Source organism: Schistocerca cancellata, chromosome 8 (assembly GCF_023864275.1).
Source record: "Schistocerca cancellata isolate TAMUIC-IGC-003103 chromosome 8, iqSchCanc2.1, whole genome shotgun sequence".
NCBI classification, from domain to species: Eukaryota; Metazoa; Arthropoda; class Insecta; order Orthoptera; family Acrididae; genus Schistocerca; species Schistocerca cancellata.
In genome coordinates this window covers 462460427-462484175 of record NC_064633.1, presented here as the reverse complement: position 1 = coordinate 462484175, position 23749 = coordinate 462460427, and the positions used below count along the sequence as shown (strand labels likewise).

The 23749-nt window shown below is 39.3% G+C and overlaps 1 protein-coding gene across 1 annotated transcript in view; it reads left to right on the top strand.

Annotated features, from left to right (window-relative positions):
- The window catches only part of LOC126095631 (A disintegrin and metalloproteinase with thrombospondin motifs 7-like), a gene marked incomplete at its 5' end in the record, with an annotated part of 619647 nt that overhangs the window by 220789 nt on the left and 375109 nt on the right, over positions 1–23749 (top strand). Inside the window, one exon of the mRNA XM_049910395.1 lies at positions 678–824. Within this exon, the coding sequence (XP_049766352.1) occupies positions 678–824 (147 nt within the window). The remainder of the gene's footprint in view (positions 1–677; positions 825–23749) is intronic.

Below are 23749 nucleotides of genomic sequence, written 5' to 3'. Positions count from 1 at the left end.
TAGCGATCATCAGAGGACCTCGACGTTTTACCTAGCTTACAAAAACCGTATATTCTCCACATGTACTCTGATATCAGGATAACTGTCACCACTTTGTTGCTCTCCAGCCAGTAGCACTGGTCCAGAACTCTTCGTCGAAGGCCGTCGCAAAATCAACGGGGTCTCTGTTTCACACCCTCCATTCCAAATCAGAAAATTCCGATCAGTCCTGGATACGGTACTGCTCTGCTTGCATCCCGTGACCAATTCCGTCAGTCACTTTTGTCAAATTGGGATTCCCCCCCCCCCTTCCCCCTCTACCACAGAATTAACCACTTTGCATTTTCGGTGCATGGCTAGTGTTAACAGTTACGTCCATAAATCGATAGTCTTCACTAGACCGTACTGAACAAAAGCAAATAAGAAGCTAGCGAGTCGTTAGTTTCAATGATATTACACCAGTATGTCCAGGCATACAATCGCGTCGCTTATCAACTAAGACCTCTTGGAAGGAAGATTAACGCTTAGTTCTTCTATATCTTTCCTAATGGATATCGTTAGCTGTAAATAACAAGTCATTTCTGTGTAATTCAGAATAAATCACGCAAGGAAAGTAGTAAATATATAAACTGCTGGAAAGTTATGGCTTAGTGGCAACGCGAGACACGCTTACAGCGACTGTTGTTCTGTTTCTGCAGCATGGGATGCAGCCATGACGAGGAGAATGTATCTGGATGCCCGCCCAAGGTGGACGACAACAACTATAACGTGATGTCGCCATACGTGATGGCCACCACCACACAATGGTCGCCCTGCAGTCGCAAGTTCATCACGACCTTCCTAGAGTACGTGAGTGTGCCGTGCCAGCTACATTCTTTCCCCATTTCCTTAATTACGCGAGATTCGCACAGTGGTTGCCTCTATTAATGTATAACAATCACATATACTGCTTCATTCTTTTCATGTGTTTTAGTTGCAGATATATGATAAATGAAATGAAAACCGATAACTTCCTCGTCCCTTATGGGAAACAATTTTGTGTCTACTGCCTAAAAAGATGAATGCCTTCACGTTTTCTCCAAAAAGACCTAGTCACTTTCTTATCCTAACTCTCTCTCCATCTGAGTCAGTGCTTCCTTTATGATCGCGACGAGTCTTTTAACTCCAGCTCAAAATCTTCACTCAATCAGTTATTCAGAAAAACAACTTTAAGCAAAGCACAGCATTTTAAATTACGGTAACGCTAATGTAGGTTATAACAGAAATGCTACATTTCTGGGATTGTAATCGAGCTAGCATCGAGAGAAGACTGACTGTAAGTGACTTCCAAAGATGCTAAAAAAGTTCGAGTATTACGTTCTGTCACATCGTTTCATAGCTTTTACTGCTATGGTCACCATGACACTAAAGATACTCGTCAACGTTCATTACGAATTACAAAACATTCTTTTTTCAAGAAGCAGGATGGTTTTTTAAAACACTCTGTAGGGTTAGAAAGAACGTGGTGCTCATCTAGTAGCAAAAAGTGTATTATTGAGGAACATACAGTCAGAGAGCAAAGTTTAATTTATACCCTCCAAGTCTGCACATAGTACATATAGGGAGTACTGTTAGTCCTTGATAAGCGAAACGCGATGGCCAGGAACCGGAAACATCAACATAGATGATCACAGAGTTTACTACTCAGATAGAGACAATGGTATGCATCAACTTGGAGTTGGTTTCATACTGAACAAAAGAATCGCAAAATGTGTTCACAATGTTATCCCAATCTCAGAACGTGTTATGTTAGTTCAAATCAAAGCTAGACCAGTTAACTTGAACATGATTCAAGTCTACGCACCTATGTCAGACCAACCAGATCAGGTGGTCGAAAATTGTTACAATAGCATTAACCATATTCAGAACAAGCTAAAAAGAGAAGACCTGAGTATAGTCATGGGCGACTTTAAAGCAAAACTTGGATCAGGAAAAACATCAAGCTCGATTGTATCCTTTGGTCTAGGCGATTTGAACACCCAAGGAGATGACTTGGAAGTATTTGCAGAAACAAATCAACTACTGGTGATGAATTCATGGTTTAAACTTCCACCGCGCAAGTTATACACATGGAAATCGCCCTTGGACAAACCAGGACAAACTGTGAGGAATCAGATTGATTTCATGCTAGTGAACAAGAGATACAGAAACAGTTGTACAGATGTCAGAGCGTATCCGGGAGCAGACATACAATGAGACCATATCCCTCTCGTAGGAAATTTCAAAATCAGAATGAAACACGTTGTCTCCGAAATATCACGAAAATACGACCTGACAAAGTTGAAAGATGCTACCTTACTGCAGACAGTCAAGACAACACTAAAAATCAGATGGATAGACAGTGGGGATGACACTTAAAAGACACACTTAAAAGAAGCGGCACAATAAGTCAAAGATTTGAGACCGGACCTTAAAACGAAGAAAACTTGTATGACAAGTGAGATTCTGGGCCTCACGAAAGAACGGAGGAAGAAAAAAGATAATTAGGTGGAATACAACGCGATACAGAATGCAGTCAGAAAGAAAATCAGAGAAGCCAAAGAGAAGGAAAAAAATTAATGATGTGCAGAAATTGAGTTTTATCAGACTAGGTATGATGATTTTAACGTGCATCGGAAGGTCAGAGAGGCAACAGGAAAATATCGCAAATCAAACAGTGGGAAGCTAGTAGATGACACTGGCAACCTCATAACCAATTAGGAAGAAAAAAGAAAGTGTGGGAGAAATATCTAGAACAGATACTCAAAGATGACCAGAGGAGGCAAGAACCAGAGATATTAGACACAGAGGGAAGAGATATCCTAGTAAGTGAAGTGGAAGCGACCATACATCAAATGAAGGAAGGGAAAGCAGCTGCGCCAAATGGCATACAAGCAGACTTCCTGAAACTACTCAATAAAGAAAAAGTAAAAATGTTCACAGAAATACGCAACCACATTTACTCATCGGGCAAAATCCCTCCAAAATGGCTTACATCAGAGCTCATTGCTCTACCTAAGAAACCGAATGCCAAAGTTTGTGGAGACTACTGTACCATCAGTTTACTGAGCCAACTGCTAAAACAGTATCTTAAAGTGATCCACAAGCGGTTACACAATATTTGTGAAGGCCAAATACCGCCCAAGAAGTTCGGATTTCTGCATACAGATGGCACAAGAGAAGCAGTATTTGGTGTACAAGTATTGTTCCAAAGATGTAGAGATAGCAAATGTGACGTATTTGCTTGCCTCAATGATTATCAGCAGGCATTTGATCTTGTGAAGCATGAACAAATGATAGAAGTACTAACGGAAACAGGAATTGATGAGAAAGCTCTAAGAATAATAGCCAATTTATACTGGAACCAATCTGCAGTCGTGAGAAAAGATCAAGACCAATCAGAACAAGTGAGAATACGACGTGGCGTCAGGCAGGACTGTATAATATCACCGATACTCTTTAACCTGAATTCAGAACACATATTCAAAGAAGCCTTACTTGACGTGGAAGGAGGAATCTCAGTGAATGGGACCACACTCAACAATCTTCGTCATGCAGATGTCACCGTGGTGTTGCGGATACAAAGGAAGGGCTGCAGAAGCTGATACACAAAATTTCTGAGACAAACAAGAAATACGGCTTGGACATCAACACAAACAAACCAAAATTTATGATCATCAGCAGGAAGAACATTCGCGGTGTGAATCTGTACATCAATGGCACAAGCATAGAACGCGTTTCACAGTGCCTGTATCTGGGCACCATCATAAACGAAGCGTTGGACAACTCGCTGGAAATAAAGTGTCGCATCGGAAATGCGATTAGTGTTTTCAACTCGATGAGTTCAGCCTTCAAGAGTCACGATCTTACCATGAACACAAAAATGCGGCTCCTCGGGTGCTATGTGTTCTCAGTACTCTTGTATGATGTGGAAACATAGACCCTTACAAAGGCAACCACTGCCAGACTCCAAGCCTTTGAACTCTGGCTATAGAGAAAAATGTTGAGAGTATCATGTACTCAAAAAGTGACAAACGTCGAGGTTCTACGTCGAGCTAACAAAAGCCCAGAGCTGATCAACATCATCAAGTGTCGCAAACTACAATACCGTGGCCACTTCATGAGGAATCAAAAAAGATATGAGCTGCTTCAACGTATCCTGCAAGGAGAAATCGAGGTAAAGAGACCTCCAGGACGAAGAAGAATTTCGTGGCTCGACAGCCTTAGATCTTGGTTTAATATTAGCTCTGAAGAACTGTTCCGCATTGCAACTGATAAAGACAGAATAGCCACGATGATCTCCATCATCCGAAGCGGACAGGCACGCTAAGAAGAAGAAGTTAGTCCTCGCTCTTCTCATTCCATTCCAGAGGGTTCCAGGAGATTACTGCTTGGCATGGTTGTACGGTTTTGCATGACCCCTAATGTCTCTGATTTTATCATCACAATCTCTGAGCGTTACGCATCCAGTGACAATTAGTATCACCTCAGTTCTCCTGTGAATGTAGATTCCGGGATTTCAAAATCAGTTCTATAAGTAATGTAGGCCTAATTTCTTGTGGTAAGACCGCGTGTACTCTACATAGAATCTCTGTATCGCATCTCCTCCGAACAAATGGACGCGTAGCAAATCGCACAGCTCTTGTTTCAACTTATTCAGATTATCATTTCGGTCAAAGCTAATACGGATACTGACAGATGAGTAGACCTTAAGCGTCGGTCGGAATAATTCTTGGGAACGGAATCTGATTTCTCTCAGAATCTTTTCACTGTAAAATTATTAAGTCGCCGTCCTATTTTCCTCAGCTGAAAACCTTAACACCCTAATATTTGCATATATTTAAAGCACTAAGCGCCGAGCTTCTTGAGACCCGTTGGAATGTGGCTCCAAATCCTTTCTCTGACTGACTCCACGTAAGCGACAGCGTTATCAGTGAACAATCTTAGAGAATCACAGCACCATTAACCATTTATTTACCTATGAGCTACAGCAACGTATGTATCGCGGAGACGTGTATCGTGTAAAGTTCTGTTCTGTCCACAGTTACTGCAACATCGGACGCTCCAGATTTCAATATTGTCAATTATATTTATCATGACACGGCACAATTTCTAAGACGACGAGGAACTTTTTCGACAACACATTATCTTCTTCCAGTGGTGTCAGAAGAATGCAGAAAATCAAATTCGATAAAGGAACGAAAGAGTTTTGTGTACCGACACATTTTATTCGTTCTCTGAAACTTACGTAATTGATTACGGTTCCGGTCAGTAATTTACATCAATCAAACATTTGCATGTGGAGACCTATTTCGCGTTCTGCCGAAAGAACTAACGACATGTGTATTATTGCATCAGTAGCGACTAATTCAAACAATGTATAGTGAACTTCACTCACGATGACGATTTACCTCTACCCGTTGTTCATAAGCAGTACTTATAGTACTCCTGAACAGAGGGCAGCAACAAAAATTCCTTTTACTGAACTTTCCTCCTTATAGAGAAAATAGTGGGGGCAAAACAAATACTCCAAAGATTTAGCGCCGTCACGACAATAATCATTAATTTTGAATGTTTCTTAGAATAGCAAATAACCATATACACGGCGCGGGTACCTTTAGTAGCAGCAACAATGAGAACAATAAACATAATTGTTCAAGAATAATATCATGCTATTGGAGAAAAATTTGGTGTAGGAATTAAAATCCATGGAGAAGAAATAAAAACTTTGAGGTTTGCCGGCGACATTGTAATTATGTCAGAGACAGCAAAGGACCTGGAAGAGCAGTTGAACGGAATGGACAGTATCTTAAGAGGAGGACATAAGATGAACGTAAAGCAAAACGAGGATAATGGAATGTAGTCCAATTAAATCAGGTAATGCTGATGGCGTTAAATTAGGAAATGAGATATTTAAAGTAGTAGGTGAGCTTTGTTATTACAAAATAAGTGATGATGGTCGAAGTAAAGAGGATATAAAATGTAAACCGGCTATGGCAAGGAAAGCATTTCTGAAGAAGATAAATTTTTTAACACTGAGTATAGATTTAAGTGTCAGGAATTCTTCCCTGAAAGTATTTGTATGCAATGTAGCCATGTATGGAAGTGAAACATGGACGATAAGCGTTTAGACAAGAAGAGAATAGAAGTTTTCGAAATGTGCTGCTACAGAAGAATGCTGAAGATTAGATGGACAGATCACGTAACTAATGAGGAGATAGTGAATAGAATTGGGGAAAAGAGGAACTTGGGGCACAACTTGACCAGAAGAAGAGAACGGTGGTAGGACACGTTCTGAGGCATCAAGGTATCACCAATGTAGCACTGGCGGAAAGCGTGGAGGGTAAAAATCGTAGAGGGAGACCAAGAGATGAATACGCTAAGCAGATTAAGAAGGATGTAGGTTGCAGTAGTTATTCGGAGATGAAGAGGATTGCACAGGATAGAGCAGCATGGACACCTGCATCAGACCAGTCGCTGGACTGAAGACCACAACAACAACAACAACAACATCATGCACCTATAACCAGATCAAAGACATGAGAACGGAAAAAGGAATATATACACCGGAAAATGGTGAAGAAAACCATCATGTCTTGACTCCTTCGTAGTTTCAAAATCAGAGGAAGCATTAATTTCTATTACTTTCTACAAGAGATGATGGTATACTTCAGAATGAAAAGGTTTTGCATGTCATCCATTAAACAAAAAAGACAGACAAGTAGTATGTAAAATGCGGTATCTGCATTAGAATCTACTAAGAACATTACACTGTAGAAAATACTCCTACCAGCCACAGTTGGTGTCTTGTACTATTCTAAGAAACATTCAAAAGTAATGATTATTCTCATATGTGCGCTAAATCCTTGATGACTTTTCTTTGCAGCCACTAATTTCTTTATAAGGAGGGAAGTTCATTAAAAGGAATTTTTGTTGCTGCAGACTTGCCACTCAATATAAACTCTAGCATATAGATCGATGTCGCAGAGATGAAAAGAACAAAGAGTTGCGGAATGGGAAAGAGTGACATCAGAATGAGAGAAAACCAGACGGTAGAAAGGGAACATCATTGCTGTTACGCAAACAGTTTTATACACGAAAAGACCGATGACAATGCGCAGACTAAGAAAGCTTTCTTCAAGGAAAGAGCTCTGCTGATATCATATATGGGGCTGCACTGGTAAAGTACTTCCTGACGATGTACTTTTGGAATACACCATTGCGCTAAGGTCGATGCATATATTGGAGGAACACGAAGAGATGAAACTGGTTAGTAGGACCTGTGGTACGGCATTCAGAAATACTCGTGCAAGGCGATACGTTCTCAGAGGCGTAGATGGCGAGATGGTGTTAATATCATGGAAATATTGAGTTTTGATTGTTGATAGACGTTGCGCTATTTCGTAAGATGAGATTCAATAGATCTCCAAAACAGTTTTTTTATGCGGATTTCTAAAGTAGTCTCCTTGTTTGCTTTTCATTCAACACTATAGAAAAAAGAAAGATTTGTTGTTTGAGAAACAATATGTCAAGCTTTCAATTATTTCACTGTGGGACGAGTTGTGTAAGAGCTTTCAGCAGGCAGAATTCGATGTTTATTCCTCCTCTGGATTTCATGACTGTTGGAAACAATACTTGGAAAGATGGAAATGAAAGTCAATATCAGATCAATTATGAAATTTAAAAATAAGCGTTGAGTGGACCACAACATTTATAACACTGTCCTTTGTGTAACACATTTGGCACATATAAATCTGGCGCCTCGAGCAACCCTCGGCAGTATAAAAAAATCTGTGTGAAATCTTATGGGACTTAACTGCTAAGGTCATCAGTCCCTAAGCTTACACACTACTTAACCTAAATGATCATAAAGACAAACACACACACACACACACACACACATGCCCGAGGGAGGACTCGAACCTCCGCCGGGACCAGCCGCATAGTCCAAGACTGCAGCGCCTGAGACCGCTCGGCTAATCCCGCGCGGCTCGGCAGTAAATAGATCAGTTACACATGAAACAGCAACAACTATAGATTGTGTACCTGATCTCTACAGTAATACAATGTTAGGTCTTCTGTCAATGTACGACTGATACGTACTATCAGAAAGCACTCCGCTTTCGAGCCACAAGTGGCCCATCGGGACCATCCGACCGCCGTGTCATCCTCAGATCAGGATGCGGATAGGAGGGGCGTGTGGTCAGCACACCACTCTCCTGGTCGTTACGATGGTTTTCTTTGGCCGGAGCCGCTACTATTCGGTCGAGTAGCTCCTCAATTGGCATCACGAGGCTGAGTGCACCCCGAAAAACGGCAACAGCGCATGATGGCCCGGATGGTCACTCATCCAAGTGCCGGCCACGCCCCAGGGCGCTTAACTTCAGTGATCTGACGGGAACCGGTGTATATCCACTCCAGCAAGGCCGTTGCCCGATACGTACTATCAAACAAAATAACCACCTCTGTGTGCCTCATAGCCAAAATGACAGACTGTGCAGTAGAATTATCAAAATTCTAAACTCTCATTTATTCAATTTTTTTTTGTTTAATCCGTATGAGACAGAAAAAATACAAATATATGTACCACTTACGAAAAACTAAGTGACTCCACTTTCCCTACGTCTATGCATTTAATTAACGTCTTCATAGTATGGATTAATAGATGGTTATACATAGAAATAACTGACGATATTTATGACAATGGCAGTGACTGCATCATCTTGTCCACCGAGTTTCAGTAAATTTTTGGCGCATGAGATCGAGTATAGGTGGAAACAGGCTGTAAGGTTTATACAATTTGTAATTAATTTATTACAATAATACAATTAATTTGTTGTGTAAAATATTTTAATCAATATCTCTGATCAGCCAGAACATTATGACCATCTACCTAATAGCCGGTATGTCTGCATTTGGCACTGATAACAGCGTCGGCGCGCCGTGGCATGGTAGCAGTGAGGCCTTGGTAGTCGCTGGAGGGAGTTGGCACCACATCTGCACACACGAGTCACCTAACTCCCGTAAATTCCAGGAGGCGGGGGGGCGGCGATGAGTTCTGACACCACGTTCAACCACATCCCAGATGTGTTCAATCACTTTCCTATCTGGCGAGCTGGAGTCCAGCACATCAACTGGAACTTGCCACAGTGTTCTTCGAATCACTCCATCACATTCTCGACCTTGCGACTAGCGCATTATCCTGTTGAAAAATGCCGCTGTCATAGGAAAACATGATCGTCATTACTGGGTTTACGTGATCTGCAACCAGTGTGATACTCCTTGGCCGTCATGGTGCCTTGCACAAGCCCCACTAGACCCATGAATGCCCATGTGAATGTTCCCCAGAGCATAACGGAGCCGCCACCAGCCTGTGTCCGTCCCGCAGTACGGTTGTCAAGGAGTGTTCCCCTGGAAGGCGTCGGATTCGCGCCCTATCATCGTCATGATGAAGAAAGTATTACGATTCATCAGACTATGCAACGCTTTGCCACTGTGGCAACTTTTAGTGCCGATCATCCCTTGCCCATTTCAGTCGTAGTTGCCGATGTCGTGGTGTTAACATCGGCACATGCATAGGTCGTCGGCTGCTGAGGTCCATCGTTAAGAGCTTTCGCTGCTCTGTGTGTTCAGACATACTTGTACTCTGCCCAACATTAAAGTCTGGTGTTAGTTTCGCCCCGTGGCGGCTGCCGTGTAGAGCACAAGAGCACGTGAACACCCTAAATTTCGACACCTTACGGTTTTATTGGCTATTTTCCTTTGAATGCTGTTAAAGGTAACATAGAAGCTGCAACCTGAAAGACACGTCACTTAAATCTACCGCGCTACTGCTCCTGCAGACTCCGTGAAACTTGCCATCAGGGTCGCGAGCACACCTTCAGTTGAGCATGTTTTAAGGAGCTTTTGCGCATGCGCAACTCGCGTGACGTAATTGCTTTATGGAACAAATTCATATTAACAGCTAGTCCTTGAAGTTAACGTCCTTGCCACCAGGACGTAGGACACTGCGGCAGACTTTTATCCCCGTTCGCTTGGCATAAATCCTGATTTATGATACCACATTCCTCAGACATGCTAATTCACTCACTATGTACTATAGTAAAACTAGATCGGACGTCACTATATATTAAGGCTGTACTGACAGTAAACCTATTTTGTGGGTTTTTGAATGATTTATAATGTATTAACCTAGAATTTTATCATACAGTAATCCATTTGAGGAGCTGAGAATAATAAGGGACTAAAGCAAATCACCGTTGGTTGTGAGATTGTACCATTTATTCATGCGTCTGACATCTGTTGATCTCATGGTGAGTCAGGTTTATCTGTGCTGTTGGCCCACATTGTATGTATGAAAATTTGCGAATAGCTATATCACTGGTTTCTCTGACACTCATTTAAATGTGGGGTCGACAGCGGTGTGCTTTAGGCCCTTATGGATCTCAGCACCTCTTTGTATTCTAGTCAAGTTACCGTGTTGTTAGACATTACTGTTTGAGTTTAATCATTTCCACAAGCCGCTTTTTGTGTCTGGAGTTGATTGTTTACTGCAAGGGAATCGGCTTTGCCGGCCGGTGTGGCCGAGCGGTTCTAGGCGCTTCAGTCCGGAACCGCGCGACTGCTAAGGTCGCAGGTTCGAATCCTGCCTCGGGCATAAATGTGTGTGATGTCCTTAGGTTAGTTAGGTTTAAGTATCTCTGAGTTCTAGGGGAATGATGACCTCAGATGTTAAGTTGAAACGTCCCCTTAGAAAAATTAATGAATTACTGTGCTGATCACTTACGTTGAAACGTCCCTTTTGAACAATTGTACAGGACTGAGCTTAAACTAACACACAATATTTTTAGCGCAACGCAATCTGACTTTCAGAAATCCCTACAAAAGAATGGCCCTGACTAACATTAACCTATGCGTTTCACAAATCGCTTACCTCACAAAAATCTTGGTTACTCGAACTACTGCAATACAGCGAGCGCCACTACTGCCAGCTAAATAAAAGATTCAAACTACGGAAGGCACTAACTACTAGTAGGCATAGTTAGCAAATGAAAGATTTTAATAGAGAACAAACACTGTATTTACCTTAATAGTGTTGAAAAATCATAATATACATAGTAGTTCATAATATCCAGTATTACAAATTTCAAAACTCCGCCATCTCTCTCCCCACATCCACCACTGCTGGCGGCTCACCTCCAACTGCGCAACGCTACGCGCTGTTCATATCCAGCTGCCCAACACTACAATGGCTGACAACAATACAAACTGGACACAGACTGCACACAGCAAGGCCAGTGATTTTCATACAGAGCGCTACGTAACGTTGTCAGTAAGAAAACATAAACAGCCTACTTACATAGCCCCATGCTCCCCACAAAAAATTTTACAAATTGTTTTGGGCAGTGGCCAATAATGATTTGATAAAATTTTTCATAATTACAATAACAAAGATATCAAATGCACACACTTATTGATAGAATGTTGGTCAAAAGCTAAAATTTTCTCACAGTCCATAAAGACAGTATTGATCATTCATCACAGTAAAACTGCCGTTTCTTTTCTCAAAGTCTGAGTAGTCAAAGACAATGCACACGGAAGTAGTGGATTTCCATGCAGTCTTGAAGAAGTAGTGTTGTCCTTCCAACGGAAAGACAGTGCTGACTCTTGACATGCAGACAGGTAATGGGCCACAACAGAGCAAACCCACCGCAGAGTCAGTCGAAGTTGATGAATATTGGTAGGTAGGTCATCACAGAGTAGACCCACTGTAGTCCTGGTAGAGATTGTGGTATTGGTGGGCCACCAGAGGTGCAGACCCACTGTAGTCCTTGTAGAAATAATGGTATTGGTGGGTCATCAAAGGTGTAGACCCACTGTAGTCCTTGTAGAGATGGCCAGCAGCCATCTGTTGTGACTGTGCAGGTGCACAATCACCATTGAAGAGTCTTGCGGATAATAGAGCAAGTCCATAACCACCACTTGTGCAATCACAAAGTTTTTGGCATTGTCCTTAGAACCAGCAATGCTGTTATCCAGTCCCTTGCTGAGTTATTAACACACGTGCAAACACTAACAGTCCCTACTTCTCACATATTGTCCATATACTATGACCAACAGAAACGTGTGCAATGAAATGTAACTTACAAGTTAATAATATGATGAACTGGTGTCAATTACAATTTCATAACATACGAATACAATTACAAAGGTACAAAATACATCATTAAAGAACATAACAATACAGAGAACATGTGTAGCACAGGCTTTACAAAAGAATAGAAATAAACATATACATCAGTGTTACAGGAATTATGACATAAGTACATATATAAAAGATCAGAATAATTATTGAAACATCAACTTCACACATGAGCATTAAAACAAAACAGAATAAATAATGTCTAAACATCTTTACAAAGTAAATAACATATTATTAATGCAAATTATATTTGAGGATAACAGTATTCCTCATCATAGTACATGTAGCTGAGTATTAGAAAAATTCGACAACATAAGTCTTATCAGATAAACATATAAATACAGGAAGAACATAAATACACAAGAGTACACAAACACATAGGGGGATAACACAATGGAAAGGATAGGGTTCGTTTTCAGTGTAACATTTGGTACTGCAGTCCAACCCAAAACTTCATTCCATATATCGTCCCTCTTATTTCAACATTTGCTCCAGCCAAAAAAAAATCCTATCCAAGCATGCTTTCTGTATTCTGTTCACATCCTCTTTCAAAAATAGTTTTCCTCCACTGTGCACTACCTTTTTTTTGGCCAAACTATATTCTTATATATTCTCAATGCATTTCTTCCAATTCATCATAGTTAGTTTCTTATGTAGTCTGCCCCCTCTTAAGCTAACTTAAATCTACTGAGCTCAGATGCTAAACTAAGGGACAAGGCAATGCAGCAGCACAAAACAATTAATGCAAATAGCAATGAAAAAAATGCAGATTTGTGAAGCAAGCAGCATTATAGAAATTAGCAAAGCGATTGCAATATTACAACTAATATAAGGCAATGTGCAGCAAACAAGAAAAATAAATCAGTAGTAAACTGTCTTAGAAGAGTAACACAAAGTCAAATTCAGTAACACTATGCCTGGCAAACAGCAGCAGCAAATGAAATGACTTATATCTAAACATGACAAAACTCAAGCAGAAAAAAAACATTACACTAAAGACAATAATGCAGACAAGGGAAATGTATATTCACATCTTAATGTCTACATAAATTAAGTTGTGCACCACAAATTATTCTACAAAAGAAATTACCAAGTACTTGAAAAGAAAATTCTGTATGCAATTCCTGTGAAATGTTTTTGTGCTCCTTCGTTTTTTTTAAGTACATCATACAGTTATTTTTTTTACTGGGTCTGTAGGCATAAAATATTTATATTAGTACATCTATAAAATTTTATTTAACCAATGCTGCAGTGCAGCTAGGAACTAGATATTATGGCATTTCATAAGGTAGTAAAAAAATCTCTCAACTCTCGTAGAAAGATACTTGTCATAATCAGGTGTACAGATGTAAGAATGTTTCCAAGTAATGAGCGTGTTGTATTTGCGGTGCTTTCTATAAAGGAATGTCAATATCGAGGTTAATGGCCTCCCTTTTTTTTCTACCTGTGCCTCTGAAAAGGCACACACTAATGGCTTTTTCTCCAGCCGTCTGACACAGCTGGGTGCCCACGACGCATTACGTGCAGGTGGTCGCTTAACTTTCTTACGGAAATATTTACGACAGCAGTTTCCGCTACAGTGACAGTCTCATGTAAAAATATTTCACAGGTCAAGAATTTATGTTGCAAATGTGTAGAAACAAAACCCTATAAATATAACAGTGTCAAAAAAATTTTCGCCGGCATTGTGATACATTCACGCATATACACACACATTTCATAACTCTTAAAGTACGTTTCTTGGTTTCCAACATCCTTCTTCACAAGTCAGAGTCCCTAACCACTATTCATTACTCCTTACCTTATTACACATATACATATTCGTCGACACGTCAATCTTGCGACGACACTTCAATATTTCATCATAATAAATACATAGCATAATCAAATTCCTCACATAGCATCAGCTTATTGATCATTAACATACCTCAACAGCATAATACACATCGTCATTGTAAAAATAACACCTCAGTCAAATCTCAAAATCGTCGTAGCTTTCTGCAATAATTTCAAAACCTAAAAAAAATTCTCTGCTCATTTCAGTAGTGTCATCTACCTCAAACGTACTTTAAAAATCATGATCTCATACCAAATACATCATTCAAAGCCCTCATAGTATCACAATGGTTCTGAAAAAATATGAAAAGTTCACAAAGTACAGACAAAATACAGTTTCATAAGTGTGAAGTTATCTAACTGTGTAATTGCGTAAACATGTGTCACTGATGTAGTAAAAAAAGTTTGTCTCTCTCAGTTAAATGATCAGATAGCTGTGTAATTTGTGTGTTAGAGAAATATGGTACCGATGTGTAAAGTTGTATAAGCAAATACCATATTAGCTAGGGCTCCTTGTGTTTGCCAAACACATGGTACACAAAGTAGGCATGTACCCCCCTGAGGATTAATGTAATTATACACTCAGGTGTTACAGATTACAAAAATGGAATGAAATGTATTATGGAAAACCTTTGTATCATTGTACTTCAAATATCTTTAAAAATAAATGATTTAAGTACAAAATTAATCACTCAAACACGTGTACTGTAGCGCTAAACCATGCATCTTGTTGTAAGATAATCTCTGTGGAAGTGTGGTAGGTATCGTCCTCCGAAAGCTAAGTTCTGCAGAAGTCAATGTACTTACCTCATGATACACAAAAGTGAAATGCTTTGCGTATAGATATCTTAGTTATTACGCTTATTGCCGTGATGAGGAAAGTACTGTGCTGTAACGTATTGTTGTCCTACGGAAAAGGCTGTCTCCTTGTAGCAATAGCACAAAAGTTACTACTAAAACATGTTCTACTTTACAGAAGAATTCAGAAAAAAACTGTGCAGATGTAAAAAAAAATACACCGCAAAAGCAACATTGAAAATTGTCACTCATTAGCAGCGTCGTGATAAAATCGTGTAGCTGTCACATAAACTAACCAAACTAACCACTGTGTCATCTGGTATCTCACAGAAAGTACTTTAAATCCAGAATGTATTTTCAAGTAAACCAAAATGTTGCATTAAAATCTCATTAGCAGTACTGGTAAATGTTCTGAGTATGTGAGCCTTATAGTCGTTACGTAATCGTGCAACTAACAAGCAAGAATGTACACACACAGTAACACTGTGTCATCCGTTCACTATAAAAATGCATTCGTAATTTCTGTTTAAATAAGTTCTCTTGTTTCTTGACTGGATATTTAACTTCAAACACTGTTGCATGTTAACAGATACTAAGTCTGACAAAGGATACTGGTAATGTAAAGTGAAAAGTTATATGGCAAAGACAAAGTTAAAAAGCAGATTATCTTTCAATAAACGGTTTTACATGTGAAATGTGGTGTAAACCTTTACTCTTCCTAGTACGCAGAGTTTCAACTTCAACGCAATTATCGTGTGGTATATGTCGGATTCTGTAAGGTCCATTCTAAACTAGAAAGAATTTGTGACTCAAGTGTTTCTTCTTATGTGACAATGAATGAGCTTTAATGAGAACTTTCTGACCAATATATAATTTCTTTGCATTTGCTTTACCGTGTAGTTTTCTCCTTTTGTCTGCTGCAGATTTTATATTTTTAAGAGCCAAATCAATTATGTCTTTGTGTCGAAGTTTACGTGTATTCAGGAAAGGTACAAGCTCTCTGATTCTGTTCGGTGGTTCTTCATTCTTTAGTACAAGAGTAGGTGGTAAAGCAGTGGAATCATGAGGCATTTCATTCAGCACATTTTGAAATAAGTGTAAATATCTGTCCCAATGCTGATGCTTTCTGTGACAATAAAGTCTGCAAAGCTTATTGATTTCTTTCATAATCCGTTCAGACGGGTTACAATGTGGTGAGTACAATGAAATAAAAACAGGTTTGATTTTATGATTCCGAAGCATGTGTGACCAAACAGCAGATCTGAATTGCGGTCCGTTATCTGAAATGACTTTACTAACATGTCCAACTTCACGTAAGAAATTTTTAACAAAGGCGTTGGATACAGACCGTCCAGTGGCTTTACGTAACGGAGTGAAAGAAACAAATTTTGAAGTTAGTTCAACAGCGACTAGAACGTACGAAAATCCATTCGATGTTCTGACAAGGGATCCCAAGAGATCAACAGCAGCAAATTCTTTTAATTTAGAAGGAATAATAGGAAACAACAGAGCACGATGTGAGATAGTAGATGGTTTCGCCTTTTGACAAAGTTTACAAATAGACAAGACTCTTCGAATTCTCTTTTCCATATTGTTAAAATAACAAGTCGTTCGAAGAATATGATAACATTTTCATGGACCAAAATGTGCATAGCTGAAATGAATGTACCAAATGAGCTTATTAACAAAATCGTCAGGAATGCAAAGTACCCATAGCTTGTCATCAACAGTGCAGCGTTTGAACAGTATGTTGTTTCTAACCAGATAATAATGCCGAATCAGAGTGTGCAGCTTTTCATGCCATTTACTTTTGATGTCTTTCCAAATCGGATCTTTATCTTGTTCATGAGCAATGTCCTTTAAAGATGTGGTGATGAAGTTTTCAAAGGCGACTTTCTGAATGTAAAGAATACTGAAATTTTTCTCGAGGTTGCCTTCTGTGTTACTTTTCTCAAGCCCAGCCGGTGCGCGTGACAGCGCGTCCGCAACAATGTTCTCCTTGCTGGGAATGTAGACTATTGTGAAGCGGAATTCTTGCAGAAACAATGCCCAACGTTTTAACCTGTCATGATTTAACTTTGAAGACATAAGAAATAGTAATGCACGATGATCACTGTATACTTTTACGTGCTTACCAGAAAGAAAGAAATGGAATTTGTTAAATGCCCAAACGATAGCTAAAGCTTCTAATTCAGTAACGGAATAATTTTTTTCAGATTTTGTTAGCACTCGGCTAGCAAATGCAATGGTTTTCTGAACAGTAATGTCATTTTCTATGGCTTCTTGAAATAAATGGGCACCAAGACCGACTTTAGAAGAATCCGTGCTAAGGCAGAAATCTTGTGACAGATCTGGATGAGCTAGTATTGGCGCGTGAAGTAACGCTTCTTTCAAAGAATTGAATTCCAACTGTGCTTGTTCGTCCCAGTTCCAAATAGTATTTTTTCCAGTGAGAGAACAAAGTTTTGGTGTAACTAGAATTTGCATATTCAGAAAACGACGGTAAAAATTTACGAGACCTAGAAAACGGCGGACTTGTCTTTTTGTGGATGCAACTGGAATGGCTCTGATTGCTTCTAACTTTTCAGGATCCGGCTGAATGGCTTCAGAAGAAATAATATGTCCGAAAAACCTCACCTTTGACCTACCGAATTCAGACTTTTCCAAGTTAACTGTAATTCCAGATTCTGCAAAAATACGTAACAAACTGTTGAGGATGCGATTGTGTTGTTCCCATGAGGCTTCTGCTATCAGAATATCGTCCACATATAAGGTGTTGTGACGTTTTAAGAACTCAGGTAATATGGAATTTAGCCCGCGAATGAATGCTGCCGAAGAAATGTTCAAACCAATAGGAAGTTTTCGAAACTGATAACAAACGCCGAAACAAAGGAAAGCTGTGTATTTTCTACATTCTGGATGAAGTTCGATCTGATAAAAGCTGGATCTGAGATCAATAGAAGACAACACTTTTACGCCATTAAAATTTTGAAGAAGTTCTTCCATCGTTTGCGGCCTGTCTGTTTCAGGAATGATGATAGTATTGATTTGTCTCGAATCTAAGACAAGTCTGATCGACTCATTTTTCTTCTCAAAATGTAATGGATTGTTGTATGAGCTTACTGCAGGCTCAATAATGCCCTCGTCAAGCATGGATTGTATTTATGTTCTAACATGGTCCCTATAATGTGCTGGAATTACGTATGGTCTAACACAAAATTTAGTATGCTCACGAACACTAAATTGGTATTGAAATCCCTTGATTGTTCCTGTTTTGTGAGTAAAAACTGTGGAATGTGCTTGTAAAATCTCAAAAAGGTCCTGCCTATCAGTGTCATTACAATTCTCAATTGTTTGAATTTTATTCTGAATTAACTCATTAATTTCAAATATGCCGTCGATATCATCCCTGTCAGTACTTGCAGATTGATTGTTAGTGTCTAGTTCCGTAGAAAATTCCGAACTGTTGTCTAACAGAAGGTAAAGCCGATTAATTTCCTCGTCATGGTTTGAGAGCCAATCTTCAAATTTCAAAGCTATTGACTTACCTTCCTTCTCTAAACTTATTTCAGCATCGTGAAAGTTTAAGATTTCTTTGTATTCATTCAAAAAGTCTGCTCCCAATATAATTTCCGTCGACAATAATGGAACAATAAGAAAGTTCATAGAGAAGCTGTGGCTTTGACAAAAGAATTCTAAATTGGTTTGTTGGCGTACATCTACACTTTTTCCAAAGATTGCACCTTGTAATTTAATCTTACGTAACGGAAATGTGGAGCAATCGTTCGATATGTTGCATTTGCTAAAGGCTGTTTCACTAATTACTGAAATGGGACTGCCAGAATCAAGTACTGCAGTAAATTTTACGTCATTTACTGTAATGTGAATCACAGGATATGCAATGTTGTAATGTTTTACGTCGTCTTCTTGGAGTAAGATGTCCCTAATGTCTTCCATTTTTACATAATTACTAGCTACGGCAGCTGTGTCGTCAGTTTCATAACTACGTTTTGTGGCTGCCAGCGGTATCAGTCATTGCCTATTGTCTCTTTGTTGGCGCGCGTCGTTATTGGGGTTTGGAGACCTAACTTCTAAAAATTAGCCTTGCCAAGAGGGCCCTGCCCTGTTTAAATCCCGCCAGTTCTGATGCAATTCAGGTCTGCCGTTACGATCACATCGTCTTTCGTCATGTCGGTAGTTCCTGTAGTTTCTTTCTTGTCGGTTAAGTGGTGGAGAATTTCTCCCTGAATCGTAACTGTGCGCTGGACCGTTGCGTCTAAAGTTATTCTGTCTCCCGTAATAATAATTGTTTTGGTTCCCATATTGTCTGTTTCTCTGATTGTTTCTGTGATAGTCATTACCGCAGAGAGGTGATCTTTCCCTGTAATTATTACTACTCTGCCAACGGTTGTCATATGGGTGGTGTCTGTTTTGGTCACGATTTGTGTTGTGAGAATAGCCTTGTCATGTCCAGTTATTATTTCTTTCATCACGGAATCGTGACGGATGTGACCTGTAATTGTTGTGTTCCTGTTTTCGCATTCCGCGATTGTCAGTGTCAATTTCTAATTCTTGTAATAGTCCCTGAAAAGCTTCAATGTTGTCTTTGCAACATCCTGCCACAATAATATTTCTTAAATGTTCTGGCAGTTTAATTAAGCAAATGTGGATGAGTTCTGAGGGGCTGTATGGGTTTGACAGGTACTGATTCTTGTGCAACATGTTTTCAAAATATTTCACAAGACTGGAAAATTCAGATTGTTCGAAATGTTTCATCATTATGATGCCATGTTTTACTCGGTCTTGTGTGGCTTGAGACCAATATGCTGAGAGGAAGGCATGGTAAAATTCTCCTTCACTGTGGCAATCGTGAATGACCGATCGCATTCTTTCAGCTGGTTCATTCTCTAAGTAGCCACACATAAATTCTAATCTGTGTTCTAATGACCAGTTGGGAGGAAAACAATGAGAGAATTGATGGAGCCACGCTTGTGGATGAATGTCATTGCCAGAATTCTTAAACGTTTTGAATTTACGTGTAGTAATGAACAGCTTATAGTCAAAATCATCATGTCGGCGAGTCGCATGTCGGTCATTGTTACGTCGTTTCGGCGGTTCCATCTCAAAATTCGGTGTACCTTGCCAATTTCTTTCATAATTTCCGAAGTGCCCTGTGTTATTATTTTGTGGCTGTTCCGTATTTCTATGTCCCTCTTCCCGTATTGGAGCGCGAGTGTCCTCTGAAATACGTAATTCTTGTATTACCTGTGTCAGCTGATCTTGTACTTCCCGGATTTCTCTTTGGTGTTGCGTATTAATTTGATTCAGATTTTGTTTCAGTTTCTTAATTTGTTCGCACTCTTCTGTGTCATTAAAGGCTACTGGTTTTGTGTCATTCAGATTATCATCTACCTTCGTAGATAAATTATTTAGCTGATCCGAAAGTTCAACTACTTTCTCTGATAATGAAGTAATTTCCTCCATGTGTCTTTCTGAACCAATTTTCAGAGTATCTACTGTGTCCTTTAAGTTTTCTTGAGTTTTTGCAAGTTGCGTAACCAAATCGGTAGATGCAACTGAGTCAATTTTAGCTTGCAGGGTCTCATGATTTTGATGAACAATAGTTTGCAGTTCTTTTTTAGCTGCTTCGTGATTCTGTAATGCATTTTCATGCCGCGAAAAAATAGGTTGAAAATGCTCACAAATTTGTGTATTTACGTCATTACAGACTTTCTGACATTTCGATTCAATGTTATGTAACTCAGTAGTTAAATCTTCACGTGTTTGTTCAAGTGTGCTGTCTAACTTCAGAAGATTTTGTTCCATTGTGTCTAACTTTTGAAGATTTTGTTCCATTGTGTCTAACTTTTGCTGTGTTTGTCTCTCATTTTGTTCCATTGTGTCTAACTTTTGAAGCGTTTGTCCCATTTGTTGCATTAACTGTAATAACAGTGCACTGGTTTCTGAAACATGTTCCTCAGTGCTATTCGGCAATGCATTTGAACCGGCAATATTCGCAGTTTGAAAAGCACAAAATGTGTCTTGACTTATTTGAGAAAAGGGTGAGGACGCAAAACCTGAATCTACAGTATTTGCAAGATTGTGTCCTGTCATTTCGGATTCCTGAGGCAAGCTGTTGCCGACCGATCGATCGATAATGCTTCCCTGTTCACTACCTGTTTCACTGTCTACACCATTGTTTGCAGCCCGCTCCATTTCCCTATGTACAATTACCAAATTACTACTTTGAACATTAGTTCATTCATTACTCGGTAGCGCTAACACACTGCTTTCGTCTTCACTGTCATTTCTCAGTTTACTTTGGAGCCTAGTATTACGTTTTTCACACGCCATTATTGTCACAATATTTCACATGATAACACAGAAAAACACAATATGAAGAGCAACAATAAGAGAACACATTAACATAGCACTGAAAATAATATCTAGTTAATTGCAAGCGTAGCTGTGAAATACTTGGTACAAATCTACATGCATCCCACAACAACAATGAAAGACTGCAACTACAAAGGAGATTCTCTCTACAATTAAACGCTAGCAATAAACAAAATCTACACTAATTACACAAACTACAAGAAAAAATCAGAAGATTCCAGTGAGGTATCCTCAGCTAAGGGTCGACATATGAAACGTCCCCTTTGAACAATTGTACAGGACTGAGCTTAAACTAACACACAATATTTTAGCGCAACGCAATCTGACTTTCAGAAATCCCTACAAAAGAATGGCCCTGACTAACATTAACCTATGTGTTTCACAAATCGCTTACCTCACAAAAATCTTGGTTACTCGAACTACTGCAATACAGCGAGCGCCACTACTGCCAGCTAAATAAAAGATTCAAACTACGGAAGGCACTAACTACTAGTAGGCATAGTTAGCAAATGAAAGATTTTAATAGAGAACAAACACTGTATTTACCTTAATAGTGTTGAAAAATCATAATATACATAGTAGTTCATAATATCCAGTATTACAAATTTCAAAACTCCGCCATCTCTCTCCCCACATCCACCACTGCTGGCGGCTCACCTCCAACTGCGCAACGCTACGCGCTGTTCATATCCAGCTGCCCAACACTACAATGGCTGACAACAATACAAACTGGACACAGACTGCACACAGCAAGGCCAGTGATTTTCATACAGAGCGCTACGTAACGTTGTCAGTAAGAAAACATAAACAGCCTACTTACATAGCCCCATGCTCCCCACAAAAAATTTTACAAATTGTTTTGGGCAGTGGCCAATAATGATTTGATAAAATTTTTCATAATTACAATAACAAAGATATCAAATGCACACACTTATTAATAGAATGTTGGTCAAAAGCTAAAATTTTCTCACAGTCCATAAAGACAGTATTGATCATTCACCACAGTAAAACTGCCGTTTCTTTTCTCAAAGTCTGAGTAGTCAAAGACAATGCACACGGAAGTAGTGGATTTCCATGCAGTCTTGAAGAAGTAGTGTTGTCCTTCCAACGGAAAGACAGTGCTGACTCTTGACATGCAGACAGGTAATGGGCCACAACAGAGCAAACCCACCGCAGAGTCAGTCGAAGTTGATGAATATTGGTAGGTAGGTCATCACAGAGTAGACCCACTGTAGTCCTGGTAGAGATTGTGGTATTGGTGGGCCACCAGAGGTGCAGACCCACTGCAGTCCTTGTAGAAATAATGGTATTGGTGGGTCATCAAAGGTGTAGACCCACTGTAGTCCTTGTAGAAATAATGGTATTGGTGGGTCATCAAAGGTGTAGACCCACTGTAGTCCTTGTAGAGATGGCCAGCAGCCATCTGTTGTGACTGTGCAGGTGCACAATCACCATTGAAGAGTCTTGCGGATAATAGAGCAAGTCCATAACCACCACTTGTGCAATCACAAAGTTTTTGGCATTGTCCTTAGAACCAGCAATGCTGTTATCCAGTCCCTTGCTGAGTTATTAACACACGTGCAAACACTAACAGTCCCTGCTTCTCACATATTGTCCATATACTATGACCAACAGAAACGTGTGCAATGAAATGTAACTTACAAGTTAATAATATGATGAACTGGTGTCAATTACAATTTCATAACATACGAATACAATTACAAAGGTACAAAATACATCATTAAAGAACATAACAATACAGAGAACATGTGTAGCACAGGCTTTACAAAAGAATAGAAATAAACATATACATCAGTGTTACAGGAATTATGACATAAGTACATATATAAAAGATCAGAATAATTATTGAAACATCAACTTCACACATGAGCATTAAAACAAAACAGAATAAATAATGTCTAAACATCTTTACAAAGTAAATAACATATTATTAATGCAAATTATATTTGAGGATAACAGTATTCCTCATCATAGTACATGTAGCTGAGTATTAGAAAAATTCGACAACATAAGTCTTATCAGATAAACATATAAATACAGGAAGAACATAAATACACAAGAGTACACAAACACATAGGGGGATAACACAATGGAAAGGATAGGGTTCGTTTTCAGTGTAACATTTGGTACTGCAGTCCAACCCAAAACTTCATTCCATATATCGTCCCTCTTATTTCAACATTTGCTCCAGCCAAAAAAAAATCCTATCCAAGCATGCTTTCTGTATTCTGTTCACATCCTCTTTCAAAAATAGTTTTCCTCCACTGTGCACTACCTTTTTTTTGGCCAAACTATATTCTTATATATTCTCAATGCATTTCTTCCAATTCATCATAGTTAGTTTCTTATGTAGTCTGCCCCCTCTTAAGCTAACTTAAATCTACTGAGCTCAGATGCTAAACTAAGGGACAAGGCAATGCAGCAGCACAAAACAATTAATGCAAATAGCAATGAAAAAATGCAGATTTGTGAAGCAAGCAGCATTATAGAAATTAGCAA